Source organism: Ascaphus truei, chromosome 2 (genome assembly GCF_040206685.1).
Source record: "Ascaphus truei isolate aAscTru1 chromosome 2, aAscTru1.hap1, whole genome shotgun sequence".
Lineage (NCBI taxonomy): Eukaryota > Metazoa > Chordata > Amphibia > Anura > Ascaphidae > Ascaphus > Ascaphus truei.
The window spans coordinates 339,769,961-339,780,526 of NC_134484.1; the positions used below are offsets into that span (position 1 = coordinate 339,769,961).

General features: G+C 40.0%; 1 protein-coding gene across 8 annotated transcripts in view; it reads left to right on the forward strand.

Annotated features, from left to right (window-relative positions):
- EZH2 (enhancer of zeste 2 polycomb repressive complex 2 subunit) overlaps positions 1-9,949 on the forward strand; it is a 59,109-nt gene extending 49,160 nt beyond the window's left edge. For 4 of the 8 annotated variants that reach the window (XM_075586735.1, XM_075586732.1, XM_075586733.1 and 1 more), the window contains exons 12-20: positions 414-508; positions 976-1,016; positions 2,449-2,574; positions 4,183-4,376; positions 5,214-5,309; positions 6,771-6,852; positions 7,303-7,383; positions 8,444-8,528; positions 9,614-9,949. In XM_075586735.1, coding sequence (XP_075442850.1) covers positions 414-508; positions 976-1,016; positions 2,449-2,574; positions 4,183-4,376; positions 5,214-5,309; positions 6,771-6,852; positions 7,303-7,383; positions 8,444-8,528; positions 9,614-9,674 — 861 coding nt within the window. In that variant the 3' untranslated portion in view covers positions 9,675-9,949. The remainder of the gene's footprint in view (positions 1-413; positions 509-975; positions 1,017-2,448; positions 2,575-4,182; positions 4,377-5,213; positions 5,310-6,770; positions 6,853-7,302; positions 7,384-8,443; positions 8,529-9,613) is intronic. The other 4 variants (XM_075586738.1, XM_075586741.1, XM_075586739.1 and 1 more) reach the window with 3 other exon arrangements.
- Positions 9,950-10,566: the final 617 nt, after the last annotated feature.

The window sequence follows — 10,566 nt, forward strand, 5'->3', positions numbered from 1 at the left end:
ACACACACACACGTACGTACGTCAATGGAGAGTAGTTGGCACACTCACGTGTATGCAGTAAAAGGTAGGTGCATGTCCCTTAGCAGTAGTTAACAGGCAGGGGTTTTCCTCTCAGCAGTGGTGCAGCCGCAGCAACGCAGTAGGAACGAGACAGCACTCAGAGGTAACGTTTCGGTCCTCACGGGGGGACCGAAATGTTGGCATTTGTGCCACCTATTCCAATACAATCTTTTTGCAAATTACCTCTGAGTGCTGTCTCGTTTACTTTTAAGTAATGTCTCACTTACCTTATTCTTACAAAGTGCATAATAACATTCCTTTTAGCCCTGTGTTCAGCCATTTTACCAAAGAATACTGAAGGTCTCACGTTTGGTCTCCCTTATTCATGGCCCATGTGTTTGCTTCTCTTGCAGGTGTACGAGTTCAGAGTAAAGGAATCTAGTATTATTTCACCTGTTCCTGCAGAGGATGTCGACACGCCTCCGAGAAAGAAAAAGAGGAAACATAGGTGAGACTTTGGATTTTTCCCTTGTAACAAGGAAATAAGTGCTAACCTTAAACCTGCAGTGACTTATATGATCCATGCTGATAATACCTTGGGAGAAACCACTGTCTGTGGAGGGCTCCATTGGCTTTTCCAACTGCTGTCATTACTAAGTGATGTGGCAGCTACATGCTTCAGGTGCTTATCTATTCCTAGAGCCAGAAATCATTGTGCCTGTAGCATTTCCCATCAGGCCATCATTTTTAACGAGCTGTAAACCGCAGAATAGACTTTGTCTCCATATCATTATTCTATGCTACAGCTAAACCACATTTTTAAAGATACCTGCTATGCGGATTTATGCGACTTGTCAGCCCACATATATCTGAAATGACCATAAATAGAGTCGAAAGTTACTCCTGTTATTGTTTTCCTTGTGTTGTTATTATTATATGCTTGTGCTACCACTAAAAAGACTACTTTCTTTACAGGCTGTGGGCTGCGCATTGCAGAAAAATACAACTGAAAAAAGGTTTGTCCTTTTTCTTTCATTATTGCACTTGTACAAATATCAGTGACATACATAATTCACCTGTCAGGAGGTCACACGCAACAGATGTTTGAATGTCCATATTTTTCTCCGAAGGGGCTGCAAATGTAATTGTAGGTAACAGATGCAGTAAGCACAGGATTCCGAAGGTCTGCGATATACAAATATGTTATGGTGAACAAAAAAGTGACACACTCAACCGTACAAAGTACAGAAATGATAAGGAACATTGCCGCAGGGCATTCTGGGTAGTGACATGCAAGTGAGCACTCCTGTTGTGTCACTTTTTGCTTCTTTGCTTTGAAACCTGTGAATGTGCTTATACGTGCCCTTTATTATTACTGTATGGTGAAGAGTTTTAGTCACTTTTTTGTCGCCATAACTTGCCTATGTACCTGGTATGTAATCACGGGGCTTACGCTGCTTTAAAACAGAACAATTCTGTGTAAATTAATTTTAATAAACCTACATCGCTTGTAAACCTTTTTGCACATAAATGCATATCTTAAGCAGTTTAGCTCACTATGTTTTCAGATGTATCTAAGTGTGTCTTTTTTAAAGCAGCCACCCCCCTTCCCCCCCATATTTTTTCAGGATTTGAATCAGGGAATTTCCTGGGATATTTGCCAGTTTAGTTGTTGCTTTTTTTTAGCTCTGGGAAATCAAAATGTCTGCCAAATGCAGCGGCCCCTGCAGGCCAATAGGTAGCTGCAACGTCATTGGGGGTGATGACGCAGCTTCCTATTGGATGACTGCGGATGTTCTCTTTGAAAATCCAGGAAGGAACACTGGCAACTAAACTGGTAAGTGTCACATATAAAGAGAGAGAGAGGGGGGGTGGGGGGGTGTCCAGAGCCAAAAATAGCGCGGCTCCGTTCCGGAGGACCCCCCGGTTCGAATTCTGTTTCAAATAAATAATGATGCAAAATAGGTGGGATTGCTGCTTTACGATGTTTTCCTGCTTTTGATGTTGAGATACTGTATACAAATGAGATGACAGAACCGTTATCCACAATAAAAATGAGGATGAGTAACAGAAGCTAAAATATATACAGCTGATGCCTCTTAGAGTTCAAAATTTCCATTGCATTTAAGGTCCCAAAAATATTTAATAGCCATTACTTTTGTACTCAGACGGGAATATCCTCCCAGAACAGCCTGTACTGTCATTTTGTGTAAAAACACACTTCAATGAAATAAGGTTGTCTAGGCCACACTTCTAAAACCCACATCTATCGCAAGAAGTTTCTTTGCCGTAGCCTTAATGCATGCTATTTTATGTCTCTCAAGCTCACCCTGCCCCCACGTCGGTTAATAGGTTTTCTATCTAGTGTCCTGTTTTTCATTTCCTCTCATAAAGAAAAAAAATGGTTCTTCCTCTTAGCTAATTTATTTAACGTCTTCCTCTTTTCAGATGGCTCCTCCAACCATGTTTACAATTACCAGCCTTGCGATCACCCCCGCCAGCCTTGTGACAGCTCTTGCCCCTGTGTCATTGCCCAGAACTTCTGTGAGAAGTTCTGCCAGTGCAGCTCTGAGTGTAAGTGGTGGGGCATTGTCCTGGGCACCATGATAGAAATAGGAGGAGAAAGGGGACTCGAAAGGGGAGGGAAAAAAACTGCAAGTGCAGCCAGCGCTGAGAGACTGAGAATATATATCACAGCGAAGGGTATGGCAGTCGTCCCTCAAATCGAGTACAATGCTACTTACAGTGATTTGCAAATGGTATCCAATTTAGGGAAGATTGTCATATCCTTTGTTGTGATATATTTTCTCAGCACTGTCCTTGGTACAATATTTATTTATTTTTTTTTAAAGGGAGGGGAGGAGGGCAAAAAAAATGTTGCAGGTCCCACAGGCAGCAAAAACGTTAAAAGGGTATGAATAGTGCTGGATTAAATCTGTGATGTTTGATCACTCTAACACTATAAAGTTTTAGAGTTGAAACAACCTTTTTACCTCAGATATTGGTATATTGGCAAGCCAGTCTTTAAGTATGGCTAGTGTAGTACCCACTTGCACATCTGCCCCGTTGTAATTCCCTAATGTGTGCGCAGATAATCAGGTCAGCTAAGTCCTGCCGCTTCTACTGAGTACATATTGAGAAGAAATGCTGAATTTCTGAGGCCGTGTGCGTTGTTGTCTCCATAATAATGTGCTATCATTTATTAATCCCTTTATTCAGGGAGAGGGGGGGGGGGACACACTTTAAAAATGGAAAGGTGGAATAAAGCATAGATATTGCTTATCGCCCTCTGTCAAATACAGTGTATAGAAAGTTGCCCGCGTGTTTAATAACTGTACGGTTATTTATACGGTATGGTATCCACACAGAGCCACTATGACTGCTATTTGGGCATAATAAGGTTTTTGTAGCCTCTATAAAACACAGCAGAGCATCAATCTACACTCAAGACCGTGGGTCAAGTCATGGATTTCACAAAGCAGTGCCTTGTGACTTTGTCTTATATTGAGCATAGGGTGTTAAAGCAGCAATCCCCCCCTAACTAACAGGATTGGAACTGGAGGGCCCTCCAGAGCTGAACCGCGCTATTTTCAGCCCTGGAACCCCCTTCCCACCCCGTTCCTGAGATAAGTACCGGTGACGTTCCTGGCATTGCTTCCTAGTTTTTAAAGGGGATTTAAACGGCCGTCCAACAGGAGGCCACAACCTTCCTATTGGCCTGAGATTTGGCCGCCATCTTGTTTCCCCAGGAGGAAAAATGTAAATCCGGTAACTTCACAGGTAGGTATTTTGAGCTGAAAATTGTATTGTTCAGCTCCGGTGGATTCCCGGTTTCAACCCTGAAAAAATATGGGAGGTAAAAAAAAATAAGAGTAGAAAGGATTGATGCGGTTTTTTTACTGTACCTAGCAGCAACACCTCCAAAGCCTATTATTTGTTCAAAATAAGAATACAGCTTCATCGTATTGGTTATGTTCAAACTCCGGGCACCCGAATCACAGGCGGGAAGTCTTTCTCTGTTAGTAACAACTGTACTGCAGCCACTCAACCTATAGTTTTTCAGCATGGCCTTGGCCACTGTCAACATTTGATCATTTTTTGGCTTTCTTAGTCACAAACATGTAGGGTAGTTAGCTGTTTTTTTACAATGTGTCTTCCCATGCTAATACAGTCTCTTTAAAGGCCAAAACAGGTTCCCTGGATGCCGCTGCAAAGCACAATGCAACACCAAGCAGTGCCCTTGTTATCTGGCCGTACGCGAATGCGACCCAGATCTGTGTCTAACGTGTGGAGCCGCCGATCACTGGGACAGCAAGAACGTGTCATGCAAGAACTGCAGCATCCAGCGGGGATCCAAAAAGGTTGGCAGTACATATGTGAGGGGGCTGTCAATTTTACTTTTTGATCACTGTGCAAAGCAGCTGTGTACATTAAAATGTTGGAGAAAAGTGGATTTTTAGTTCTATTTTTTCCATGTCTATTTTTTTCACTCCTCCCCACCCATCCCCCAAAACCACCCCACCTATTCCTCCCCCACCACCCATTCCTCCTACCCCAACCCCCACAAAAAGACAGAGCGTATATTAAATGCAGAAAAGAAGAGGCACAACAGTACAAGACTATATCTGTCATGTGAAGGGAATGGAGCCCGAAATTGTGTTGGTTTTTTTTTTTTTTTTTTGTATAACAATAGCATATAGTTTGCCTTTTAATTTGGTCTAAAGGCAAATTTTGTGGAAAAGGCAACACACCGTGTCTTTGTCTGCCCCTCCTGAATAACTTTTGATCCCACAGGCTGATTTCAACCAAATTTGGCAATGGGGCAGAAGGCTAGGTAAGGCCTCTCTAGTTTGTGACAATAGATGCACGTGAATGGGCGGCATGGCTGCCTTGACATTGAGAATTGTGCAGAGCGTGAACTGGTCATTTCAAGCTACATTCTTTCTACAACAACCATGAGACGCAAAACCATGTTAGAACAGGCCTCATTAATTTGTTAGTGTTCCTCCTCCTTCATGTCGTGGCTTAGAATGAAAAGGGAATTACCATTGAATGTCTGCCTTGCAGTAGGCGTGCAGTTTCTGTGATTTTGCTGCTTATGCTTCTCATGTTCACAAGTCCAAAACATCTGTCTTGCAACTTTGATCGGCCTTCCTTACTGCGGGAACAGAAAATCTTGGGGTAGTAACAAGAAATCCCTTTCATTCTCTTAGCATTTGCTGTTGGCTCCTTCGGACGTTGCGGGCTGGGGGATCTTTATCAAAGACCCTGTGCAGAAGAATGAGTTCATCTCTGAATACTGTGGAGAGGTAAGCAGTGACAAGTAACATGTAGAGGTGGCAAGGAAGTAAACAGTTGGATGGCCATGGTGCAAAATAGTTAAAGGTATAGTCCCACAATAGCATGAAATTGAACTGAAAGCTGTGATATTTGAATACAAGGTCATTGATGCTTAAAAAAACCATGCTGATAAAGACTCTAAGCCCCCCTCCCTATCATCCGCCAAAAATAAAATATGGGAAATAATGTTGATGGAGAAATTAACAGCATACCTAAAGTACTGCTATAGTAGAGAAATGGAACGAATACTCCATAGCTGAACTAAATCTCTCCCCACTCCCCCCCCCCCTCCCTACAACCTATTCCCTATATTACTGGAACCACTGATTCCCCCTGGTAATTCCCTATAATTGTGACAGTTGTATACTTTCGTATCTTCGTATCTTAGCTTGTACACAGGAGTGCAATGTTACCGGGTTAATATTGCGCAATCCTTCCACAAAAGTAACATCATGTGTAGAAAACGGGAAGCATTGCTGACAGAGGATAAGATTAATGTCAATAGCACTCCAAATAGATTTCTATATGTTAAAAAATTATATAAAAATGAAATATGAATGATTTGCTTATTTAGTGGGTTAAAAAAATTAATATATATATAAAAATGAGATGTTTGGTGTTTAGATACGCCTACATTTTTAAGGATGAACAATTTGCTATGATCAAGGTCATTGGCACAGGGAAAATAGGCTGTTGTGTCTTTCTCTCTGACCTTGTCTAAAATATTTAGCTAACTCTTCCTTTGTGTTCCAGCCCTTGCAGTGGAACATTTTTAACCCCTGTCAATGCTGGAAGTCCCATCTGCTCATCCCTGTACAATGAGGTGCAGGCCCTTAAGCCTGGCAGTCAGTCAGTTTGCATACCTGGGAGTTAATATTCCATTTTAGAATATTGATGCTAATATTCTAAGCCTGTGAATTGCATGTGTGTAATATGGGTTGGAGGCCGCCTTGGTTTTCTTGTGTTTAGTTGTTTTTCTATGAAGGTAAACCTTGGTTAGGAAATTCCATAACATTGCATCTTCTGTATTGATGGTATATTATATCAATGTTTATTCATATCTAATCACTATATAATGTTGCATTGCAATTGAGTAAAAGGTTACCTTACCCATGTATACCCAAATATAGACTGTTCCGTGCTGGATATATACATATGTAAGCTGATATTTAGAAATACAATAATGTATTGGTTAATATGTGCAGTTTGTATTCATCTTGCATCACCCCCCCACACAGACATTTTTTTTCCTCTGTCATAACCAGCAGACCTAATGAAAATGTTGCCAAGCATTATAAAGTATTTAGTCATACTGTGTACTGCAACCTTTCATTATAAGATAATGCTGTGTGAGACAGGACAAGGTCTTAAATGTAAAGACCTATATATAGAAAACGGATTAATTTTTTTTTTTTTTTACCCCGTTTCAGATCATATCTCAGGATGAGGCAGATCGAAGGGGGAAGGTGTACGATAAATACATGTGCAGCTTTCTCTTCAACTTGAACAATGGTAAGTGCACCTGATTTCCAGAGGAAGAGGTGGAACGGATACATATTTGACGAGTACTCATGCAAAATATAAAATAAAACACTCCTGCATAAAGAATTTTGATGGCAGATCAATAGCGTCAACGTGTTTGGAAAAACATGTAACATTTAAATGTTTTTAAACATTTACCTAATTTACCTATTTCTTGGTGTATCAAGAGAAAGGACAATGGTATTTGTTTTAAACGAGTGTAGAATTCAAATACTAAGTTGGTAGAAATTCACATCGATGAGCTGAACTATCATCCGATCACTTGACAGGTGCTAAACCTGAGTCGCCAAACTCTTTGTTTAGATTGAATCAATGCCGAAGATACCCACCTATCCATGATAAACCAACGTGTATATGTTCCAGCATCAAGATTTCTGAATGTGCAGCGATTTGTCATTTCTTTCTTTATTTATTTTTTAGATTTTGTAGTCGATGCAACACGCAAAGGCAACAAAATTCGCTTTGCGAACCATTCTGTAAATCCGAACTGCTATGCAAAAGGTACGTTGGATTTTGGTTGCAGGTTTCTTTTTGGTGGGTTTTATGCTACCGGGCTTTGTGCTTTTCTGAAGGTGCAGAAAAAGCTATTTTACGAAATTTCTATGTATTTCTAATATATATATGTACCTAAACTAGCTAATGCGCACTCTTACCCAACTAATTAGGTTAAACAAAACAAAATAAGAGACGAACAGGCACAACCCATGGATACAAAATAAAAGTGACATATTTATTGAAAATAAAGGAAAACAGTTCTGCCAGTTGACGACAACATTTTGATCCCCATAGATCTTCTAAGCTCTGAGGGACAGTTTAATCATTCCACTTTTTCTATACTGGGCTGACTTTGGTAGCTACAGCGATGTATATCAAATAAAAATACCACTCGTGGATACATTTGCATGTCTCAGACAGGGCTGCAACCCTGTCTTTCCCCATTATCGCTTCCATACAATGCTTCCACTGCAGCCAGGGATTCTGGGTAATGACATGCAAATGAGCACACGCAGTGTGTATATAAAATTCGAATAACCAGGTGTCCCTACTTTAGCACAGAAAATCTGTGAGTACAATGATCTGAAGTTCCTGTCACTACTAGGAACTTGATAGATTTGCTCGAGAAACCTGTTGATTGTATTCGTATGGTATAACCCTGGGGTTTCTATTTTGAGTGTATTTCTCTTAATAAATTCCAATTAATGGAATTTTCCTATATGATTTTAACATGATTATGCATAGATTGAAGACACAAACACAACTGCCAAGGCCCACGTACTCAAACGACTCGCTGAGAGTGTCGTAGCTAGGTCAGGGCTGATTGGGTAATGCCCGGGTAAAAAAAAAAAAAATGTAAATAAACAAACCGCGATGCCCAAACAATGGGCAAGTCCTGGCTCACTGGTTGTGACTGTGGATGGTAGAATGGTGTGAGATTAAAGTTCAAACAAGTGAGACTCGACATGCATGTTTCATTTATCACACCTGAGCATCATGAGTGGTTCTCAAAGATGGAGGAAACAGTTACCCTTATTCATATTGTTACATCTCTCTCTCTCTTTAGTAATGATGGTTAATGGAGATCACAGAATAGGTATTTTTGCTAAGAGAGCCATCCAAACAGGTGAAGAGCTTTTCTTCGATTACAGGTTAGTACATCTTTACCCTGTTGAGTATTTTTAATTGTTGCCATTATTTATCACTTGCCTTACTTTGCAAAAGCTCACACACAACTTGACACTGCTGAAGAGAAGGGGCATCCATAGCCTAGTACAGGCATACCCCGGTTTAAGGACACTCACTTTAAGTACACTCGCGAGTAAGTACATATCGCTCAATAGGCAAACGGTAGCTCACGCATGCGCCTGTCAGCACGCCCTGAAAAGCAATACCGGCTCCCTACCTGTACCGAAGCTGTGCGTAAGCAGGGAGACTATAGAGCCTGTTACACATGTGTTATTTACATCAGTTATGCATGTATATGACGATTGCAGTACAGTACATGCATCGATAAGTGGGGAAAAGGTAGTGCTTCATTTTAAGTACATTTTCACTTTACATACATGCTCCGGTCCCATTGCGTATGTTAATGCGGGGTATGCCTGTAATGTCCCAATTAGCATTATTCAAATAAATACCGCATCGCTGAAATATACCAAGTTATCTTTTTTTACCTTTTTATTGGGGGAGTGTTCAAGGACAGTCTTTGACTTTAAGGATATTCTAATCACAGACAAACACCACGCAGTGTCAAGCATTTGAGAATAGTTCATCGTTATTTTCTTCTGTTATCATAAACTCTTTACTAAAGCATGGATTTAGCTTTCCGAAAGAACACACGTTCTGTGCATCCTCTTCTAAAAACCTTTCCAACATTGTATTTGCCATAATGCCTGTTATTTTAACCGTTTCAGTTAAAGTACAATCTCCAGAAAAGTTTTTGAGCCGTGTATGCAAAGTACTGAAAGTAATATTAAGCATTCCTTTTATACTTTTCACCATCCCCCTAATTGTCTAAAATGTGAATGAAAACCATTCTTTCCTATGCATGAAAAGTCGGCTATTATATTCCCCATCCCCATGGAAATGACTAAGATATTTTGTGTTTCTTACTGTCTCAACACCCCTACTTATCTTCAATTTTGAGTGTTACAATATACACAGCTTGCATTTTTTTTTTTTTTTTTTAAATATTGGAATTGAATATACGATTTTTTGTTCTTTTCTATTACAGGTACAGCCAAGCTGATGCTCTGAAATATGTGGGTATTGAGCGAGAAATGGAAATACCGTGATTCCAACTACCTCCCCTTTAAACACACGCCTTACCTTCTTCAGGAATTTCTAATACTGATGGCAATTTTAGATACAAAGGAAAAAAAATGCGAGTTGAAGTTCTGAATTTACGAAGTACTGTAACAGTAATTTATAGTGATGAATGCAACAACAACAAAAAAAAGAAATCAACTTTTCTTACTTTTGCCAGCTGCAAAGTGTTTTGTACTGATAACCTTTGGCAATAATGTGACATGGTGCATCTCGAACCTTGAATAAAATATACTTGAACTTCTGTGTTTTCTGTGACTCCGTTTCTGAACGCGCAACGGTATTTTTGTATTTACGAAGCATAACTTTTTTTTTTTTTTTTTTTTTTTAATATCTCTGGTTATACCCACTTACCAGCGTGAAGTTACATACCCAGTAACACTGATGAGACCCATAGCTGTCTGTGAGTAGGTTTACTGGCTCTGCACTTCTTTAACCCAGGCAGTTCTGAAAAGATGTGTAATATTTCCGGCATAAAGCCTGCCATATTACAAGGGGTCCATGTTAAAATGAATAAGAAGTAAAGCGGGACACTGTGAGTGCATGTCGTTACCCATAATCCCTGGCTGCATGCTAAGCGATAACGGGGCAAGACAGGGTTTCAGACCTTTCTGAGAAATACCACAAGTTGTATTTTTATATACTGTACAGGGGGATTTCGTCACTTTTTTTCTACACCATAACTTTTAATGTCTGGTAATACCCACTGTATTTTTGTAACATTAAATGTTGTGACAATGCAGATATGTTTGAATGGTGTTAGATTTTTATTTCATTCATTTTTTGTACATCATTCATGTAATTATTGTGCTTGTGCTTGAACACGTGTGCTATATTTTTTACTTCATTTGAATCCATTTC